Source organism: Haliotis rubra, unplaced genomic scaffold, assembly GCF_003918875.1.
Source record: "Haliotis rubra isolate DU_JTF1 unplaced genomic scaffold, ASM391887v1 Scf77, whole genome shotgun sequence".
Taxonomy (NCBI): domain Eukaryota; kingdom Metazoa; phylum Mollusca; class Gastropoda; order Lepetellida; family Haliotidae; genus Haliotis; species Haliotis rubra.
Genome location: NW_025767490.1, coordinates 2,231,498 through 2,255,088, shown reverse-complemented (window position 1 = coordinate 2,255,088; position 23,591 = coordinate 2,231,498). Strand labels below are relative to the sequence as shown.

Here is a 23,591-nt window from a genome sequence, read left to right as displayed (position 1 = left end):
CGGCGTATAAACATTGTTCAGATCCATCAAGTGTCATTGACGTATCATCAGCAAACTGAGACAATAAATACTAGATAATCGACACTTCTTAATCTCTGGTGATGATTTTCTATATGTATTTAGACACGTTTGGAGGATTTAGGTTATTAAACTGCTGTCATTTGGGATTGTCGTTAAATAGATGTAGCTTATGGTGTCAATCATTGGATTGTCTGGTCCAGGCTAGAATGTTTACATACCGCGTCATACAGCTGTAATACTGCTGAATGTGGCGTCTAATACATACTCATGGAATAGCTAGAATTGTACAGTCGACTCAGCTTTTAGCAGAGATTTCTTTTGGATGTGGAAAGGATTTTGTCTTTTTTTCCCAATTAGATACATGTATTGCACATTAAGACAGCTTCTCTGGAGAAAGTCGTAGTGACATTGGAAACCGAAGACATTTAATAATTTGCTGAAATGTTGTTGACGGAGGGATCATTTGTATGATTGGGATTCGAACCCGCGTGCATAGGATCCGGTCACTGTTGAGGAACGCAACTCTATATTAGATAATTCCAGCATCTTCAGTTTCGTATGCACCATGCACCTGGTACATTGATATGTTCATTAGCGTCTTCAGGAAGATAGATCAATCCTTGGGATTTCATTTGCCGCCGTTCAACACTGGCATTCGAAAACATTGCCAATTAAAATACAAAAATATTCTGATTAATTTTACAAATTGAACATACTGACATGTGGACTTCTGTTGATTTATCTGTTTGTGTGTCTTTTACAGAGTAACATTCTCTTCCTGTCTGCCATTATCTGGGTCCTCATCACCAAACTCAAGGCCTCCCACAATTTGGAGACACGCCAATACAGGTACACGCATACTTCGCACATTTACATAGCCAGTTCGTGAGCATGGTGACATTGTGTTTGTGTGAATGTGTTTGTTTATTTGTATCTGGTAAACATGGACAAATGTATCGAAACACGCCATATTTATTAGCATCAATATCATTAACCATAGAAAATGAACTTGTCGAAATCTCAATTTAACTTTCTATCTGGATATATTGACCCTCAAGGAATAGTTACATGACAAATCTCAACACAAAAAGAACGAACAGCTGTAGTTAAAAACAGCAAATATGGCGGAAAATTGACAAGTGCTAATAGCTATCATCGTATGACGTTAGAAGTGCTGACATGATCAAGATTCTGGCATACAATCCTCAAGAAATGACACATGCATCAATAACGAGCGCGATGTCAATATCTGATGTAACCTCCGCCAACTGCAGTAACATCAATGATAATCTTCTTCATTGACTGCACCAGACGTTGCATTTGACGTTGACGTATTGCGTTCTATTCTTGATGGAGGGCTTGCTCCAACATATCAAGATTTTGTACTGGTGGATAGCTCTGACGTATTCTACGACCCATAATGACCCACACATGCCCTCTGGCATGGAGAAATGGACTCCTGGAAGTCCGCCTCTTGACGTAAGAAAATCCCCAACGGCATGTGGACGGAGTTAGCTAACATTGTCTTGCATGAAGAATGGCCTTGAGCTCAGAGGATGGTTATCGAATTGTGGTACAGCAACCCTGTATAGGATGTCAGTGATGCACCGCTGTCCATTCCGATTTTGTGTAATCGCCACAAGGTCAGGTTTACAGTCACGTGAGAGGCACCCCTAAACCACCAGTGAACCCCTGCTATTCGGTACTTGCTCCAAGATATTCCGTTGTGTATACGCATTGTTTCTGCGGCGCTAAATATGAACTTGATCATCAATCATGAGCAAACGAAATCGGCTTTCTTCCGACCAGAGGACCCTTCCATATGACGTCAAATTCCAGTGACGGCGAGCTGACAACAAACCAGCTGTATCGCTTAGCGCTCTGGGGATAACAACAGAAGCGACCGATTTTAGGCGACTTCGTCACACCGTTCTGTAGCAAGTACATGCCGAAATTAAGTGAAAGGGTCAAACTGTTACTATCAATATAACTGTCTATATGAGGGTTTAAATCGTAGGTGTTGCGATACTTTTTTCCATGTGTACATATTCATGTGTCTGCAAATATGCTCGTTTATTTCTATATGTGTATGTGTGTGCCTGAGCGAGCGCACGTGTATAAATATTCACGGATGACGATTATGCTAAAAAGTCTTGGTTCGACTCAGGCTTGTATGTGAAGCCCTTTTTTTGATATTATCCGCAATAATATTTATTAATGTGTTAAATCGGTGTATAACTCTACTCAGTTAGTAACAGATGATGACTTAGAGAGCACAATGCTTCGCACATTTCCCTCGGGATAATAAAGTATCATCTTATCTCATCGTTTTTTATCTTATACAATTAAAAAAAAGTTAAAGAACACCATATCCTTATATTACTAGTTAATGGTATTAATGTGAGCGAATCGATTTATCCTTATCTTCTTTTGAATAGTATATTTAATTCTTTATCCCAACGTACTGCAAGCTGCGATGTTAGTCTCATATCAAGTTTCTCTTCCTAGTTTTACAATGTAAAATTGAAATATAAAACTGTACTGTGAAATCCAAACAGTTTTATGTGTATCGTTTCTTCAGAAAGGCTGTGAAGGCAACCATCATTCTCTTTCCTTTGCTGGGGGTCACCTACGTGCTTTTCTTGATTCCACCCAGCAACGACCCCGTGGTACAGAACGTGTTTCAGTACGCCAACGCATTTCTTCAGTCATTCCAGGTAAAACCTTTCTCTATAAAACACTGCCAGGTCTCTCAAACACTCGACTGGAAAATGCAAATTCGTTTTTGATATTCCAAATCTTTGCTCGAGGAAAAAACCTGAGCTTTTGCCAATGTGTTTTGCATTCCAATCAGATACCCTTTTCCCAAAATAACTAAGATGGCCACGTGATCGCTAATTTAGAAAATCTCCGTATTACGTCGAACGTGTCTGGAATAGAAATGTATATCGACCAATCAATGACTTTGTACAGGAAACGTAGCAACAAACATGAACACTTATGCACCAGACACGATCTCTCGAAATTAATGACCTACACACATTGTTTCCTCACAACTAATGATCTAATATACACTCTTGCCTCGGAACTAAGGGTCTAAAGAAAATTTTGTCTCGCAAATAATGATATACAGACAAAAGTTCTTCCAGCTAATGGCGTTCAAATATTGGTTCCTCTCAGCTAATGGATCTTTGCAACTACTGACCGATAGTCAACGATCCTCGCTGTAATGACAACGGTTCCTTACATCTCACGACCACTGGACGAGATCTCACGCAACTAATGACCTACTGACAATGCCTGATAGCAATATTGACTGACATACACTGGTACCTCGCAACTTCAGACCTCTATAAGAGGTTTCTTCGCAACTAATGAAATGCCTCATCATAACTAATGAACTACTGACAATGCCTCCTTGCAACTAGCGACCTGCAGACAAAGGTTCCTATCAACCAGCGACCTGCAGACAAAGGTTCATAGCAATCAGCAACCTGCAGACAAAGGTTCATAGCAACCAGCGACCTACAGACAGAGATTCCTCGCAACCAGCGACCTGCAGACAAAGGTTCATAGCAACCAGCGACCTACAGACAAAGATTCCTTGCAAATAATGACCTGCAGTCAAAAGTTCCTAGCAACCAGCGACCTACAGACAAAGGGTCCTTGCAAATAATGACCTAAAGACAAAGGTTCCTTGCAACTAATGGCCTACAAAGCTTTCTCACAACTAACAACCAACAGACAAAGGTTCCTCGCAACTAATGACCAACAGACAAAGGTCTCTTACAACTTACGACCTACAGACAAGGGTCTCTTACAACTTACGATCTTAAAACAAAGGTCTCTTACAATTTACGACCTACAGAAAAGGGTCTCTTACAACTTACGACCTACAGACAAGGGTCTCTTACAACTTACGACCTACAGACAAAGGTCTCTTACAACTTACGACCTACAGACAAAGGTCTCTTACAACTTGCGATCTTAAGACAAAGGTCTCTTACAACTTACGACCTACAGACAAGGGTCTCTTACAACTTACGACCTACAGACAAGGGTTACAGCTGACGACCTACAAACAAAGGTCTCACACAACTTACGACCTACAGACAAAGGTCTCTTACAACTTACGACCTACAGACAAGGGTCTCTTACAACTTACGATCTTAAGACAAAGGTCTCTTACAACTTAAGACCTACAGACAACAAGACGATCTTAAGACAAAGGTCTCTTACAACTTACGACCTACAGACAAGGGTCTCTTACAACTTATGACCTACAGAAGAAGTCCTCTTACAACTTACGACCTACAGACAAGGGTCTCTTACAACTTACGACCTACAGACAAGGGTACCTTACAACTTACGACCTACAGAGACAAGGGTCTCTTACAACTTAAGACCTACAGGCAAGGGTCTCTTACAACTTACAAACCTACAGACAAAGGTCTCTTACAACTTACGACCCAAAGCTAAGGGTCTCTTACAACTTACGACCTACAGGCAAGGGTCTCTTACAACTTACGACCTACAGACAAGGGTCTCTTACAACTTACGACCTACAGACAAGGGTACCTTACAACTTACGATCTTAAGACAAAGGTTTCTTGCATCTTATTACGTAACTAAAATTGTTTCTAGCTACTAGAAACTTAATATCCGCAGTTCCGTTTGACAATATGTAAGTCACTGACATGCCTTGAACTAATGGGAAAACAGCAGTTTGCACTCACTTTAGGTAACTTCTTACCAGGCAGTAATGGTATTATATGTCTCAAGAGCGACATAACATTATTTAATTTGGTATCTTTACAATTATGTGTAAGATATAAAATACAGAGTGAAAGATTAACTCATTTACCAGTGCTGCTGACAAACGAACACTTAATCGATTTTCCGTACCTTTACTAGCGTTTTTGAACACACACTCAAAATTCTCCTTTTTTCAAACTTGCTGGCATTACCAAACCAATATGTAAACATATAACATCAACCCCTGAAAACAAGCCGCGATTATCTGCCGAGACAGATTACATTGAGCGTAAAAGGCAAACATTGCGGTTATTATTCTCTCAATGGATCACTGTCAGCCTTAGATGAAGCCTAGTGTTCGCGAAAAGGGTAGGTACATAACGTTCACATTCAGGGACATTAACTTGATTCAGTATACGTGTTCGGAAACACATCTATGTGCAGAACACAATGGGTACTCCTTACACTTTAATGTTCGCCAGTAGCCTTCGCCTGTTCCCAAGATGACAATTGTCACTGTGTCCATTAAACTACTTAATGGCTGACCAGTGAGACACAATGTCATCATGGCATTCTCCCTCGGGGGTATTAATCTACTTCTTTACCGACATTATAATGGTTAATCGTGACTGACTGACTGACAGCTTCCTCCCTAGTCCATTGTCATCCACGTGATGGGAAATTCACCTCTTGTTGGGAGGTGTTAGATTCAAGCGAATTGATATCACAGTCTTTGATAAGAGCTCTCAAAACACAGCTTTACTTATCAGGTCTTGAAGTTTTTGAAAGACATTTAGACGTTGGACGAACATGAATACATGACACGTTTGGGTGTCATGAAACGTCGTGTAAAGAATATAAAAGAAGTTGACTTGTTGTCCATTAAACGTGTCATGTATTCATTATCAGGTCATGTTCTATCTCAGTCTCGCAATACAACTACGTACTTTGAATACACAATGCCATGGATACGCAATGCCATTTAGCAAGTGGTCCAATGGAACATATGTTATATTTGGGATTACACTTTCTCAGTAAAGTGCCTATTCTAGTACTTTTCTTAACACACACTCTCAGAGCCAGGCACCTAATCATCAGCACACAAAGTCCACTCATCCTCCGCTGCTTCCACTACGTACTTACAATAATTAATTGTATTCTGAACGGATGGAACGCCATCATCACAACCACCTGCCATCTGTTATGAGGGATTTTGGGATAGCCGAGTAGTTAAATTGTTCGCTCGTCACGGCGAAAGCCCTGGATGAATTTCTTACGTGAGTACAACGTGTGAAGCCCGTGATGTTGCTGGGTTATTTCTAAAAGCGGCGTAAAACCTTATTCGCTCACTTGAACTCAGTGGTCTGCAGGGGTCAATGAAAGGTTTTACCTCGCTTCAAAACAATATTCCAAAATATAACAGACTGCCAGGTCACACATTGTACGTATCCGATCATCAAACTTTCTTTATGGGTTACTGTATATATTCTCTGTCGGTGCTAATGTAGATCCTATTAAGTGTAGTGATGGTATCTTATAACTGTTTGAACGAATTGAACAATGTATAAAACGTACTAGCAATACATAATACCCCAAATGACCTCAGAAAATTTGACTTTAGAATCGAACCCAGTTTTCCGGGATCGTCAGTGAAAACTTTAGCCACAAGACTACCATAACCTCTAAGAAACAGGGCGGTGGGGTAGCCTAATGGTTAAAGCGTTGGCTCGTCACGCCGAAGACCCGGGTTTGAATCCCCACATGGGTACAATGTGTGAAGCCCATTTCTGGCGTCCCCCGCCGTGATGTTTCTGGAATATTGCTAAAAGCGGCGTAAAACCAAACTCAGTCAGTCAGTCAGTCTAAGAAACAAATACAGTCAATTAATCAGTAAGCAGACCGTCATGAAATAGAGCAGTGCATCCATGTTCATGAATACCACACACAACATCCACAAACCAAGAGCCCTGTGATCATTCTCGACAACTAATGATGCCCACTAACCACCTGATTTATATATCAATTCCGCCACCAACACAATCCATAATTGTTAATTGTTAGCCTAAATACCCAATTGCTTCTAATTCTGAATTCTCCTGCCTTCTTATCCCAATCTTTATAGTGTCCCTAGTCTGATGAATGGTTTCGTTGTCCACTGAACTAGAGATAATACCTCTCCGAGACGTGATTATCAGGAGAAATGTGTACTCAGGTGCCTGATCCGCCCTATCGCCATCCCCATCTTCAGAGTGGTCAGTGTTATAGAGGAACTGAATGTATTTATCTGTCTGACTGTGCTCTTCGGAGTATTACAGCAATTAATTGTAATGGCAATAGCTGGTATTTAGATTATAACATTTCTTGTGAGGTTTTCAGTTTTGTCATTTAAGCTCATGTGTGTATTAGAGACACATTTGTACATTGTGCACTCTAGATGTTACACATGCTGATGTGATTCTATGAAACCGGCATTGTCTGACGAACACTAAATGTTCAAATAACGTTGTTAATAATTATAATAATGATGATAAGCATTGTCTGACGAACAGCAAATGTACAAATAACGTTGTTAATAATTATGATGATGATGATAAGCATTGTCAGAGGAACAGCAAATACACAAATAACGTTGTTAATAATCATGATGATGATAATAGGCATTGTGAATGGAACAGCAGATGCACACATAACGTTAATGTCCATCATATCATCGCCATCATCTGCATCGTAACGATAATAGAAGTACGGAATTTCTTTAACTGAAGGTATTGATTTTATTAACTGAAGTAAGCAGCATGGCCTGATCTAACTACAGCCTTTTATCATCTCATTTCTCACACCTAAAATACACATAGTCCTTATGTTCCACAGTCGTTATTATAGAATTTGGTTTGGAATATGCTTTCCTTAATTGACAGTGGCCTGTACAGTGTATTACAACTGTTTTGTATATATAGGCTGGTAGTGTGTATATTTACAAGTTTTTCAAATATTAGAGAAGGCTACATTATAAAAGAAATCGATATCAAGACAAGCCTACGCCTTTTGTCAGTATCAACAAAGCTTTGTTACCAAGGCAACATATCGAAAACACTGGTACAGTTATACCACGTAATGTAAATCGGAAATTCATTGTTTTTGAATATTTACAAACAACAATACCACGATCATGCTACATATAAAAATATGGCGGACTTTGTGAATGAAACGAACGCATGGGGCCAGGTATAAGGCGTATACGTCATGCAGAGTTATGTCCCTTATTGGATTCTGAATTTGACGATATTACGTTTGTTTTATTGGCATCGAGATTCTGCTATGAAATTTCATCTGAGAATTTCATTTTCATTATTTCTGGGTTGACATATACATTTACACGCCGTTATTATAGTGAGAATATTGATGTGCTGTATCGGTTACTGGGAGTGGTTGATTCCGATACCGACCCCCTTCAAAATCATAAATGAATAGATAAGTAGATAAAATAAAATAAATAATTATAAATTAAAGCAGCCCCGAGGACCGTGTGACGTACATTTAGCGCGGCTTGACTGCAATCTAATTATGGAGGTTAATGTTACTGTGGCACCCAACATCTAACATCACTAGCACATTTAGAGTCAGATGTCATACGGCAAGCAGTACCATTCAAAACTAAGCAAACTGCGAAATGTTCTGTTGAAAATCATTTCAAGACTGTACATTTCTGGATTTGTCTTTTTTTCTTTGTTTGTTTATTTGTTCCAACATCAATGCAGTCGACGTAAATAACCGCACTTGACATACTATGTTATGTCATTTAGTGTGTAGGTTGGGGATCGTTTAACATTTCAGCATTTTTAAATATAGACTGTGATGATATGTTTCTTTACAGCGATGGCAATTTGGAATACGATATGTTCGGTGTATGAATCATCGGCTAGAACTGGAATGAGTGTTAATATCTTGTTGATTTCAGGGTCTGTTTGTGGCGGTGTTCTATTGCTTTTTAAATGGCGAGGTATGTATAACATTTACACGGATTGTGATATGAGTGAGTGCAGCCAATTTTAGGAAACATTTACCACTATGATGTACAGACGTATGTGAAAATGAGACGTGTGGGTGGGTGAGTGAGTGAGTGAGTGAGTTAAGATTTGTAGTCACACCGGCAGTATTTCTGCTGGACCGTGGCTTTATCAAGTTCTATAGTTCTACTTTTTTATACAGAAACGCCATTAAAGGACAGTGTAATAATTACCAATATATCACAGACTGATATAAATCTACTAATTGGCAACATACAATGTAATAGGCGGCTACAGATCTTCAGCAACAAAGGTAAGGTCACCACACTATGGACCATGGGGATCCACTTCTGTTACCTGTGTGGCTCCTCGTCAGGATTGACACCCATTCCTTATATTTCTTCCTGGCGAGTGTCACATGTTTAGTCAGAGTGTGAACTCAACAAATATTTTATGCTTTAAAACTGAGGTAGATGTAAATATACTTTGAAATTCATGGCCTGACACATCCAGTCGGGGATGATTATTATATGCTATATAAAATTCAATCGAAAGTGTAGCCCATAACGATCTCAGTTATGAATATATTCTACCAATGTTGACATATACTCCTTCAAACAAGTATGGGAACGCCCTATATTTGGTAGACCTCAGATTATATATAACAAATACTAATAAATATAACACTGATACATTGTCTAGTGGTGTCATTTTAACAATGCAGATGTAAGGTATCCACACATGCAGGTAAAACCCTTTATGATCGGATATTGGTTGTGTTTGGCGTCGGTCAATGTGGCCCAAAACAAATGAGAATGTGCTCAAATGCAAACAGGTGAACTGTCAACGGAGTGTCTCTGCAATGGCAAAACATGCATGCATGTGCATTCGGGAACTTGGGGATAAGACTGCACCCATGGGTATAAAGCTGACGTTGCAGAAATTTGGTCTGTGTTCCCTTTTTGATTCGGTATGGTGCGTCGACCTCTGAGTACAGAAGATCGTGGAAGAGCTATTGGGTGGCGTCAAGATGGAGTTAGCTTCAGAGAAATTGGAAGACGCCTGCAGAGGTCCCCATCTGTAATTCATCGTCTATGGGAACGATTTCAGGCAACTGGAAGAGTCCAGGATCGACCACGCCGAGGTAGACCAAGATCCAAGGGCTGATGATCGCTATGTCGTTTTGCTGCGTGAGAGGTTCATCACCGCCAATGCTCTACGACGACGTCTTCGACAGGCAACACATGTGAACGTCAGCACACAAACCATTCGGAACCGTCTTCGTGTCGCTGGTATCCACAGTAGACGTCCTGCTGTTAGACCAATTCTTCTTCAACGTCACAGACAAGCCCGGCGTGCATGGTGTCGTGCCCATTTGCGTTGGAATCGCCAAGAATGGGGTCGAGTGTTGTTCACTGACGAACCCCGCTTCAGTTTAATGTTCCAAGATGTTCGTGTGTTCAGAAGGCGCGGTGAACGCTTCCGGGATGCCAATGTCTGGAAGCATGACAGGTTCGGCGGAGGGTCGGTGATGGTTTGGGGTGGCTTCAGCTTGCACCACAGGACTCCCCTTTATCACATTGAAGGCAATTTGAATGGTATTCGATACAGGGACGAGATTGTTGGACCCCTTGTGATTCCGGCTCTTAACGCCATTGGACCTGGTAGTGTGCTTCAAGATGATAATGCCAGGCCTCATCGCGCACGTGTTATTGACTTTCTCAAACCAAAGAGGTGTTCAGAGAATGCAATGGCCGGCTTATTCGCCTGATCTCGCCCCAATTGAACATGTCTGGGACATTTTGGGCCGACGTGTTCGTGAAAACCACCCTCCTCCTGCTAACCGCCAACAGATGGTTGCATTTCTTCAACATGAATGGCAGCCAATACCACAGGCAACACTACGGACACTTGTCAGATCCATGAGATCTCTCTGTGACGAATGCATCCGAAACCATGGTGGGCACACTCATTATTAACAGAGTGTTATGACCTGTGACTTTTAAAAGGACCCTCTTCACTTGCAAATCGCTGTACGGATATTGTTTGATGATTTGGTTGTAACTGTTAATGAAAATGAAATCATTAACTATCGTACTATTTCCAATTATATAAAGTTTCCGAGCTGTTTTTAAACTAGGAAGATATTCTGGAAATATTGGGTGTTCCCATACTTGTTTGAAGGAGTATATCATGGAATGTTCACTGCTTTTAGTACATATGTATTTCGATTGGGGAAATGGTTATGTGGTTTTAAATAACACTAGACACGTGTACCTTAGACCACGACTGTCCTATCTTACTGACTAACTATTATGTCTTTACTGGGTAACTATTATGTCTTCACTGGGTAACTATTATGTTTTTACTGGGTAACTATTATGTCTTCAATGGGTAACTTTTGTGTCTTCACTGGATAACTGTCTTTACTGAGTAACTATTATGTCTTCACTTGGCAACTATTATGTCTTTACTAGGTAACTGTTATGTCTTTACTGGGTTACTATTATCTCTTTACTAGGTAACATTATGTCTTTACTAGGTAACTATTATGTCTTTACTGGGTAACTATTATGTCTTTACTAGGTAACTATTATCTCTTTACTAGGTAACTATTATGTCTTTACTAGGTAACTATTATGTCTTTACTAGGTAACTATTATGTCTTTACTAGGTAACTATTATGTCTTTACTGGGTAACTATTATGTCTTTACTGGGTAACTATTATGTCTTTACTAGGTAATTATTATCTCTTTACTAGGTAACTATTATGTCATACTAGGTAACTAATATGTCTTTACTAGGTAACTATTATGTCTTTACTGGGTAACTATTATGTCTTTACTGGGTAACTATTATGTCTTTACTAAGTAACTATTATGTCTTTACTAGGGTAATGTCTTTACTGGGTAACTATTATGTCTTTACTAGCTAACTGTTATGTCTTTACTAGCTAACTATTATGTCTTCACTGAATAACTGTCTTTGCTGGGTAACTATTATGTCTTTACTGGGTAACTATTATCTCTTTACTAGGTAACTATGATGTCTTTACTAGGTAACTATTATGTCTTTACTGGGTAACTATTATGTCTTTACTAGCTAACTGTTATGTCTTCACTGAATAACTGTCTTTACTGGGTAACTATTATGTCTTTACTAGGTAACTATTATGTCTTCACTGGGTAACTATTATGTCTTTACTAGGTAATTATTATGTCTTCACTGGGTAACTATTATGTCTTTACTAGGTAACTATTATATATTTACTTGGTAACTATTATATCTTCACTGGGTAACTATTATGTCTTCACTGGGTAACTATTATGTTTTTACTGGGTAACTATTATGTCTTCAATGGGTAACTTTTGTGTCTTCACTGGATAAATGTCTTTACTGTGTAACTATTATGTCTTCACTTGGCAACTATTATGTCTTTACTAGGTAACTGTTATGTCCTTACTAAGTAACTTTTCTGTCTTTACAGGGTAACTATTATGTCTTTACTGGGTTACTATTATATCTTTACTAGGTAACATTATGTCTTTACTAGGTAACTATTATGTCTTTACTGGGTAACTATTATGTCTTTACTGTGTAATATTATGTCTTTACTGGGTAACTATTATGTCTTTACTAGGTAACTATTATATCTTTACTAGCTAACTGTTATGTCTTCACTGAATAACTGTCTTTACTGGGTAACTATCATGTCTTTACTAGCTGGATAACTGTCTTTAATGTGTAAATATTATGTCTTTACTGGGTAACTATTATGTCTTTACTGGGTGACTATTATGTCTTTACTAGCTAACTGTTATGTCTTCACTGAATAACTGTCTTTACTTGGTAACTATAATGTCTTTACTAGCTAACTGTTATGTCTTCGCTGGATAACTGTCTTCACTAGGTAACTATTATGTCTTTACCGGGTAACTATGATGTCTTTACTAGGTAACTATTATGTCTTTACTGGGTAACTATGATGTCTTTACTAGGTAACTATTATGTCTCTCCTAGGTAACTATTATGTCTTTACTAGCTAACTGTTATGTCTTCACTGAATAACTGTCTTTACTGGGTAACTATTATGTCTTTACTAGCTAACTATTATGTCTTCGCTGGATAACTGTCTTCACTAGGTAACTATTATGTCTTCACTGGGTAACTATTATGTCTTAACTAGGTAACTATTATGTCTTCACACGGTAACTAGTATGTCTTCACTGGATAACTGTCTTTACTGGGTAACTATTATGTCTTTACTGGGTAACTATTATGTCTTCACTGGGTAACTATTATGTCTTCACTGGGTAATTATTGTGTCTTCACTGGGGTAACTGTAACTATTTGGGTGTGTCTTTATTGGATGACTGTCTTTACTGGGTAACTTGGCTGGGTAACTATTATGTCTTCACTGGGCAACTTTATTACTAGGTAACTATTATGTCTTCACAGGGATTAACTATTATGTCTTTACTATATAACTGTAAGTAACTTTTCTGTCTTTGGGGTAACTATTATGTCTTTTACTACTTTACTTAATATCTTTACTAGCTAACTGTTATGTCTTCACTGAATAACTGTCTTTACTGGGTAACTATTATGTCTTTACTAGCTGGATAACTGTCTTTAATGGTAACTATTTGTGGGTCTATTATGTCTTACTGCCTTTACTTGGTAACTATAATGTCTTTACTAGCTAACTGGTGGATAAACTATGATGTCTTTACTAGGTAACTATTATGTTGTTACTGGGTAACTATTATGTCTTCACTTGACAACTATTATGTCTTTACTATGTAACTGTTATGTCTTTACTGGGTAACGTCACCACAATGGTGAAAATATGAATTGACATTTGAGAAAAAGGGAGCTCAACATTTATCATTTACTGTGTAACTATTATGTCTTTACTTGTAACTATTATGTCTTCACTGGGTAACTATTATATCCCCACTGGGTAACTATTATGTCTTTACTGGGTAACTATTATGTATTTACTAGGTAACCATTATGTCTTTACTTGGTAACTATTATGTCTTTACTAGGTAACTATTATATCCCCACTGGGTAACTATTATGTCTTTACTTGGTAACTATTATGTCTTCACTGGGTAACTATTATATCCCCACTGGGTAACTATTATGTCTTTACTGGGTAACTATTATGTATTTACTAGGTAACCATTATGTCTTTACTTGGTAACTATTATGTCTTCACTGGGTAACTATTATATCCCCACTGGGTAACTATTATGTCTTTACTTGGTAACTATTATGTCTTCACTGGGTAACTATTATATCCCCACTGGGTAACTATTATGTCTTTACTGGGTAACTATTATGTATTTACTAGGTAACCATTATGTCTTTACTTGGTAACTATTATGTCTTCACTAGGTAACTATTATATCTTCACTGGGTAACTATTATGTCTTCACTGGTAACTATTATCGCTTTACTAGGTTACTATTATGTCTTTACTAGGTAACTATTATGTCTTTACTGGGTAACTATTATGTCTTTACTAGGTAACTATTATATCTTTACAAGGTAACTTTTGTGTCTTTACTGGGTAACTATTATGTCTTTACTGGGTGACTTTTGTCTTTACTGTATAACTGTCTTTACTGGGTAACTATTATGTCTTCACTGGGTAACTATTATGTCTTTACTGGGTAACTATTATATCTTCACTGTGTAACTATTATGTCTTCACTGGGTAACGTCACCATAATGGCGAAAATATGAATTGCCATTTGAGAAAAAGGGCAGACTCGTGAGCTCAACATTTATCCTTGCTGATGTAAACCCCAAATATATTCCACAAAAACCTTATCAGATATCAATCCTTTTCAAATATGATTTATATTTTCAATTTCATCCAAATCCAAATAATGTCTTTTCAAAACATGGCGTCTTTCGCGACGAGCGTCTTAAATGCATGATATTTCCACATGACGATTCTTTTCGTGGCAATTTTCACCGCACTATTTACATGAAATCTACTCTCAAATTATGCAGAAATGGGGTACAAATATAGTTTACGTCGCGAGTTTCAACGCAGTTCTTTACATCATTGCTACAGATAATGTCTGTAATCCGCCACCTCCACCAAAGATCCTTTGGCTACAAAAAGCGACGGAATGCTTGCAACGAGATCGGTTTAGATCTTTCGATTGGTTCTTTTGAAACATGTAAACGTATCTTTTTATAGCGTCATCGCCTACAAATAAATTGCTCACCAGAAAGAGAGACAGACTGTTGAGCAGAGATTAGAAGAAAGTGACTTGAGTATAAATTAGCCTGGCTCTTTAATCTACGATGTTCCCATTGCACGGTAGATATCTTCAATCATTTTGCTTGCTTTAAAGATGTCAACACTAACGCATCGAAGCATGTACAGTAGGAGTTGATTTGCTTTTTATTAGGCATTTCAGTCTAACTGTCTGGCTATCGTCTCTTTGAAAGACAGGCTTGCCCAGTTTGATAGGAAACGCTTTCAAAGTCATTTGCACTTCTGTGCTAGACGAGCAAGCAAATCACATGTCTAAGGACAAGAAGCGGCAATGCGTTAACAATGATATGAGGAACTGAATGCTGAGATGTTTTTCATATTGTTTCTGTCTTAGATATTTTGCTTTGGGATATATGAGAGATTAACTTGTTCCGGTAGTGGACGATGAATCGTGGTTTAGCGAAACGTTATCATGTGATTAAGAAATAATGACATAGTAAATTAGGTTTGTTCTTTTATCATTAAGTCATGGACAAACAAGACGGAATGGTATAGTAGGCAAGTGAATGAGCATGCTTGTACGCCTCTTTTAGCAATATTCAAGCAATATCCCAGCAGGAGATACCGGGAATGGGTTTTCAAACACTGTAGACTTGTGGAGAATCGAACTCAGATTCTCGGCGTAACGAGTGATAGCTTTAATCACCAAGACCGACTTTGAATGATGTACATTAGAATTGATCTTAGTAACATTATATCAATGTATATGTCATCGCTCTTGCTATTCTGGGCTTGTGGAGCATCGAATTCAGTGGGTGAAACGTTATTGACGTGGGTGTACGGGTTGCTCTTGGAAGCCATTGTTGGAAGCTATTCTTGGTTCTCATTTCGGCTGTGTTCGCTCACAGGTATAAACAATAAAAACTTCCAGGCAAAAGGAAACAGGAAACGGACACGTTTGATGGTGTCTAAAACAATACAGAGAATGATTGCTTATTGACGATGATATGATGGTATCATATTTCTGTTTGACTGTTTACTTAATAATTGTTTGCATGTGTAGCAAAGTAATTTTTTCTTTGGGGCACTTTCACGAGACGACAAAATATATATTATCGCTCAGGTTGTATTACAATAAACTACTATGACGTATGGTGACATATTATGAGAAAGTGAGTTTGATTTAATGTCGTAGCTTGCTGTGTATGTTAATGGTGGAAGAAAGCCCAAAGAGACTGTTACTATTGTGGTGCGACCCACACGCTCGAGAAGGTTTTATGGAACTTTTATTCGCAAGAAAGTTCAGTTATGTTAAGAGGAACCATCATCACGATTCCTGGTCAAAATAGGCCCTGGCATCCTTGCTTCTCTGAAACCACTGTTATGTGATTTATAACACCCAGTATGACTTGTGTGTTTTGTATAATTAATATGACCAGAGTCCTGATCCACAAAGCGTTCGTACATTTACGCCATGTCGTAACTCTATAGTATATCATCTATAGTGTAAGCTTACGAATGTCGGAGTGCTACGAACGTTTAGTGGAAAGGGGTCCTGGACTCGACCATCTGCGCACCGCATTGCTGTAGCTGGAATTTTGCTGAATGCTTCGTAAACCATCGTTCATTCGCTCAGAGAAACAAGGATAAACTGGTCAGTAAAATGTCTGTTTTCCATGCAGGTGCAAGCAGCCATTCGTAAAAAGCTGAGCAACTACCAGGAGAGTCGAAGTATCGTTACGAGATACACGAAAACCTCATTTGTTGGCTCTCCGGCACGCTCAACCAGCAACTACAACCAGAGCCTTCAAATGAGCACGTGTAATAACGGAAAACAAAATGGCTGCCGAGGGACGAGATACAGCGAGAGTTCGCGTGGAATGGAGGAGGAAGCAGAAAACATGTTGTGACTCCTCACTGGAAAATTATGGTCCAACAAAAGATCACATGTCAAAATGAACATTAACGAGGTAATGCTGTAATCGACAGATATAGATATCAGTCAATTGTGCTGAGTGAGCATTTTAAAGAGGAACATCTGTTCGTTGCAAAGGGTAGGGATCATTCATTGTCTTCGGTTCCCTTGCATGTGACTGTAAGAACAGTTTGTTGTCGGAATTTCCTGTATGAGATTCAGTACGATGTTAAATTTCAAGAGATTTACTGTTGTATATTTTTAAATGTCGTCAAAGTTCTTTATACATCTCATTGAGCTGTATGAATGCGACAAGTTGTTGAGATGTATATCCCCTGTAGCCCAGTGCATTATATGTCTATTGACTTTACGATACCATCCTAGAGCAACTCGTGACCACAGCTACGGTTCGGAGTGAGTGAGTGAGTGAGTATGGTTTTACTGCGTTTTTAGAATATTCCAGCAATATCGCAGCGGGGAATACGAAAATGGGTTTCAGACATTGTACCCATGTGGGGAATCGAACTCGGGTCTTCGGCGTGACGAGCGAACGCTTTAACCATTAGGCTACCCCACCGCCCACTCTGTTCGAAAGTGACGTCTCTATAGATCAAGCTTAGCATGTCCTTCGCTTACTCCAGTACATTGGCGTACATATATTTTCGTTTAATTTGAATCTGTTATGGTGGCGAAGGGCCTAGGGTATATAATAGAATGGAGAATAAAATGCACTGGGTTATCGAGAATGCAAAATTTATTGAAAGAGTATTTGTGAGAGTTCAACTATGACAAGAGCCGTATTTTACACAAAATCTGACCTGGCAATTCTTTTACAGCGTGTACGTTCATGCTTTTATTGAATTGTTCGAATTTTTAAAGATTATTCATGTGCTTTTTAATTGTGCCATATATACGTATCAACAAGTGTATATATCTATATGTAAATAGACCGTGTAAATAGAAATTATTAGTAGAAGTAGGGATAGACAAACTTTCATTCCAAACTGTTAATAGTTAAGCTGGGATTAACAGTACTAGTGTTCATTTTACGTGTATACACTCATCATACAATGTATCCGACATTATATACTGAGCAAAACATGTTAGGGATCATTAATTGTTTGGGGAATATTCCTTTTATAATTAAAAATATAAGATCCCTAACTTTTTTTGTTCAGTATATAAGACTATATATCATTATTCTGCCTAACGCAAGAACATTTGGGAAAAATAACATCCTTTAAGAGACGCCATTCGATATGTTGGAAAATGACGGATCAATCCGTCCACATATCGAAATGTCATGCTTTTGTAATGAGCGTCTTTTTACATATTCCTTACAACTTTGAAGTTTTTTAACTGTGAAGAAATTCCTATTACAGAATCCATTGCTGCATACAGACCTTTCAGAACTAATGTATCAATCGATTTAGTCCGAAGGAAATAAGGTTGCGGTATTTTTTTTATATTTCTAATACATATCGTGATCAAGTGTACTTCATCCAAGAGAATATGTGTCATGATATTTGCCATGAGTTGTGTAGGCCATGACATATCGGTGTCACGAAATTGCTGACTTAATATTATCGGAACGCTTAGTTTGAACATTTTCTCTGAAATGAAGAATTGTTAATGGGTTTTTTAATCGACAATGTTAGTATTTTAAAAACTACATATTTTAAAAAGAATATAATTGAAAGATAGCTCCATTTGGTCAATCAGTAGTGCAATCAGCCCAAGTAGTATGTTGAAGAGGCAGTTTCCTTTTATGTTTCTCAATTTCGGATGTGGAGTTTACTACCTGATCAAATGGAATAATGTTGCACTGAAGCTGATCACATTTTCACATCTTTGAGACCAAACGTCACGACACCTGGTCAGTGAGCAGTCTAATTACATTCTCAGGTAGAGAATATAATATATGTCTCGTAGATACGGAGGCAGTGAAATGGGAATGTGTTACAGAAATGAGACCGCGTGGGTACCCGTAAGCAGCAGAGATTACTACAGATAGATACGACATATCTTACGATGTTTTACCTGACATAAATTTGTACAGCCATCTGTTTCTCACACATTCTAAAACTGCGCAATTTTAGTATCGAAATCAAGCATACTTTCAATATTCTCATGATCGCAGTGGCGTAATAGTACATATCAAAACGGGCATATGTGACCATCCACACAAACAAAAAACCCTTCAGTGATTTGTTGATAATTAACTGCAACTAACGAACAAACAGATAAACAAACAAACAGTGTCTATTATACAAATAGTCATTTGACCAGTATATTCTATCGGGATTGAGCTATGGAGCATCAAGGTATCTAAGCTTACAGTCCTGTTTTAGTACATATCATCTAGATATTGCAATTCTAGATAGAAAGATGTACATTGTCCACACTGATTGCTATATGTTGATTAATGGGTGTATCTTGTTAAACTTTACACATACCGATTCAAAGTGATATAATCGATTAGACAAACATTCTAATTTTTGGTTCAATTGATTTATGATAATGACAGAACAAAAACAATCATATTCATATTTCGTTATAATTCACTTTGATGTTATTTTGGAAAAAAAAGTTGCAAAAAAGCATCGGTTTCTTGCTACATTTTCTGCTCATGCAGCAGAATTTCTGTGATATCGCCGACATGATTTGACAGTTATCTGAAGGTCTTGCCACAGTGAAAGGTTGCCACAGTCAAATGTAAATTATTTCATCAGAATGCTTGTTTAGAGCATATTTGTATTTGTAATATTGCATGATGGGGAAAGAACGAAATCCAAAAGAATTCTGATTGAAAAAAATACATTTTGCCTCATATGTTAGGATGATTGTATAATGAGCCGCGGTTAGGCTCCTTGTTATTGTATAGTAGGATTTCTATTCACTGTAAATATCTGTGCTACTCACAGCTTGTAAATACTCCACTTGTTTAACAAATAAATCTACGCTGTTACATGTTCGATATCACCCGTCAAATGTAATCTCACAATGTTTACTACCTAAATGATATATTCTTATAACTAACATTCTTTTAATTGTTAGCTTCTTCACATTCGTAGCATTCATTCCATGCAAAGGAGGTTCACACCTTTAAAGACTAAACATGCATATTTCATAACACATGGTATGTTTAAAACACGTCTGTCGACGTCCGTCTATAACGTAAACGTTCCTTATTCTCCAAGGATGGACGTTTGGTTGACAGTTATGGTACCTACCCTTCACGGTCGATTTTCTTTAGATTAGTTTGTATCTCAGTTATTCAAAATACCCCTTGACCGTCATCGGTATTACATATATTCTGATTTTGTGGGTTTTTTCTGAATTTGTTATTGTTAAGTTAAACAGGTGTATGAAGCCAATGAAAATATTGAGACAGTGTACTGCATAGAAAAAATTATAGTGTAAAAAGAACAACAACATCAACATTTGTACATGCATTGAATGAATACGTTCAGACCAATTTGTCATCACATATAGTATAGTTTTAGTTAGAGTAAAACTGATTTTAACAGTACGTAAAGAGTTGCCTCCTGTTGACCAACCCAGGACTTAGGTGTTTGACGGTGATGTGAAGAGTTATCTTCCTTGGTGTTAGAGGGCGTTACGTAACACCGCGCTTACTGCTAGCATGGCGACCGCTGTCGCACACAAGGTTTTATGAAAACGACAGAAAGTTGTCATGTTACTGAACATGGCGGATGATAGCGAAGGGGTGAAAACTAAACGTACGGGTTGAGGAACGCGTACGCTAGTAGGTCCCCTGTTATCGATACGACCGCTTTACAGAGCGAATGTGAAGTTCTGGATGCCGAATTGACGAAACTACGACTTGAAGCCAAGCGCAAGAAATTGGTGGATGAGATTGAGGGCACATATATACGTGATTATCAAAACAAACAAATTCAGTGGCACAAACATTCGTTGAAATTGTGCCTAATTTTAACATTCTTCTTTCATGCTGTCTAACTCATGTAATTTATATGTCTCATTATCATGTTATAAACTACTGCAACTGTGACCTCGAAACTCAAGAACACATGCACATGTACCCGACGTTTCTTGCTGTCCAACAAACACGACGTATTTCAGTAATATTTAAAGTGGCAACTACAATGTAACATACTACTCTAAGTTCTCCAAAATAGTTGGAATCCAAACCGTATATTAATCACAAAAGCAGGAGGATGTACATCCCACATCAATAATTCCTAAAGTCTGGTTTACGGATAACAGAACTTACTATTCGCTACTAAGCACACTGATTTGTTATCAGATGCGCAACGGTTCTCGTGATTGTGACGTATACAAATGTGTTTTTCTATGATTCTACCAAAAACATATTGGTTTTTGCGTTGTCGGACCCCGTGGTGTTTTCGGGTCGGATTTTGCCTTGAGTAACTTATGCTTGCCATGAACGAAACCGTTTCGTTACGTGATTTTCTAAACGACATATTCATCTGAACCAAATTGTGAACTATATTCTCTTATTTCAATGTACTTTCAGGTTTTTGCATAATTATGTTTTAATTATTATCATTTCTGTGACAGAAAAAAATGAAATGAAGACTTGTTCACGATGATGAAATAGTGTGATTCATGTGATCAAGTTCTGTGAATCAGCTGCCATTGACTGCCATTTTTTTGGCGTGCATGGTCGGTCATGCGTTCAGGACTTCTGGGATACTGTTGACGTCAGCATAACCAATGTACATTCATACGCTCTTCACTATAATCCCTGCTGATGCTTTGAAGAGCACCAAATATCCCACTGGGTGTGCGAACATCTGTCCACGTGTGGAGGGATCACAACTAAGGTGATGGTTAAACAGCAAATAAATTCTAAACGACAGTTGGTGATGACTAGATTATTTGGTTACAGTATATGATGCGCACAATACATCACTCAGAAATTATTTTGGTTTACTTCCGTAAGGGCTATATACCATCAGTACCTATGTATTTCACCTCCAGACTTTGGTTTCTTCACGATATGGCTGAGATTTTGCCGATGTGACGTTAAATATTAACTCACTCACTCCAGACTTTGGACAAAAAGGTCTCGACCTACAAATATTAAGGTTGTTGTTAGTGTAACAATAGATTTTAACTCCTCTCCCAGTTTTTTAGTATAATAAATGTATGTTACGTTCTGTCTACCTCCAGGATTCACCTCGATGATGTCGCTCAGTTAAATTGGAGTTGTATATTTTGTAGACCTCACATTGTCTCTTTCATATTTTATTCAATGCCAATTTAACATCCACCGCATATTTCATCTTGACACCTAACTAGTCCGGCTGAATGACATGTCCAGCAAATATCTGATATGTTTTCAAATGATCTCCCAGGTTTCAATATTATCCCTCTAATTTGAAACACTTGTTTATTTCTAAACATTCTTATGTCTGACATTTTCATCATGTTTTGTTCCATTAGTTCATTCATCGCCTGAAAGACAGGGTTACATGTTACAGAAAAAAATTATGTCATCACAAGCTGTCATCCGTGAAGATCCGGGTTGGAATTGGTCTTCATCAGCACTGCTTGTCGTTAAAGGCGACAAGGCTGTCTGACTGTACTCATGCATGTCGTGTCATCTATGCTAGGATTGATGCTTATGATGGCAACCACTGCATTGTCTGGAGAGACTCGATTATTTACAGACCGTCGTAATGTACCAAGCATATTGCTGAGCTTATCAACAAACGTGTTACTATCAGAAGAGTATGTCAGTCATTACATTGTGGTAAATACAACACAGACAAGTACTGTTTATGTTACTGTAAATATTCGTTTGCAGCTTTTAGTAGATGGATATGTAACATTTGTTATAGTTTATCTTTCCAATTCGGATTTGTTAATCAACATTTCGCCGGCTTCTTGCAATTGCCAATAAATGATTGAATGCTAAGTTGGTTTATTTTTATTTCAAATTGCATGCCACACGATTGTCTGCATCGACGCACGCATATACAGTTGGACAGCTGCATCGTATACTACGTCGTTACTCATGCTGTTGATCACTGGGTTGTCTATTCCAGACAAGATTAGTTACAAACCACCGCCATTTAGTGGGAATGTTACTGGACACGTCGTTAAACAATAGACGACCTTACAAAGGATGGAGAGCCATAGCTGATGACAGTATAAAGATAAAACACCATATTCTGAATACATATTGTGTATTCCCACGACATTTTACCAGTCGTATTCATGTGTACAGTTTAAGTGATTGTGTATTCTTTGCAAAACTTGTTTTGTACTGAAGCATTTCTTGCAAACGGTCAGTTACAATTTTGACACAACATTGAGATGAGAAACTGTAGAGAAAAAGACGCTTTACATTTCTTGGTCCTACATCTCTGAATCAATTCCTTCAACTGGCAAGGAATAACATTACTTATTTGAATAAAGTTTACATTTGCAAATCTTATTCTTCATTGATTTTGTCATGTCAAATGACAGAAACCTCTTTCTTTCCTTCTTATAGAATGTATCGCCATTTTTATTGTAATTCTATATATTCACTGATTTTATCTGTGATCCATCCATATGATTTTTACCTCTTTTGCCCTATTTACGCCCAGTGGAATCGTTTCGGCAGATAATCGAGGTAACCATCTTACGAACCCG

The 23,591-nt window shown here is 38.0% G+C and overlaps 1 protein-coding gene across 1 annotated transcript in view; it reads left to right on the top strand.

The window, feature by feature from the left end:
- Positions 1–17,425, top strand: part of LOC124260619 (corticotropin-releasing factor receptor 2-like) — a 177,224-nt gene extending 159,799 nt beyond the window's left edge. The window contains exons 9-12 of the mRNA XM_046694940.1: positions 785–870; positions 2,603–2,738; positions 8,735–8,776; positions 16,708–17,425. Of these exons, the coding sequence (XP_046550896.1) occupies positions 785–870; positions 2,603–2,738; positions 8,735–8,776; positions 16,708–16,935 (492 nt within the window). The 3' untranslated portion in view covers positions 16,936–17,425. The remainder of the gene's footprint in view (positions 1–784; positions 871–2,602; positions 2,739–8,734; positions 8,777–16,707) is intronic.
- The last annotated feature ends 6,166 nt before the right edge of the window (positions 17,426–23,591 follow it).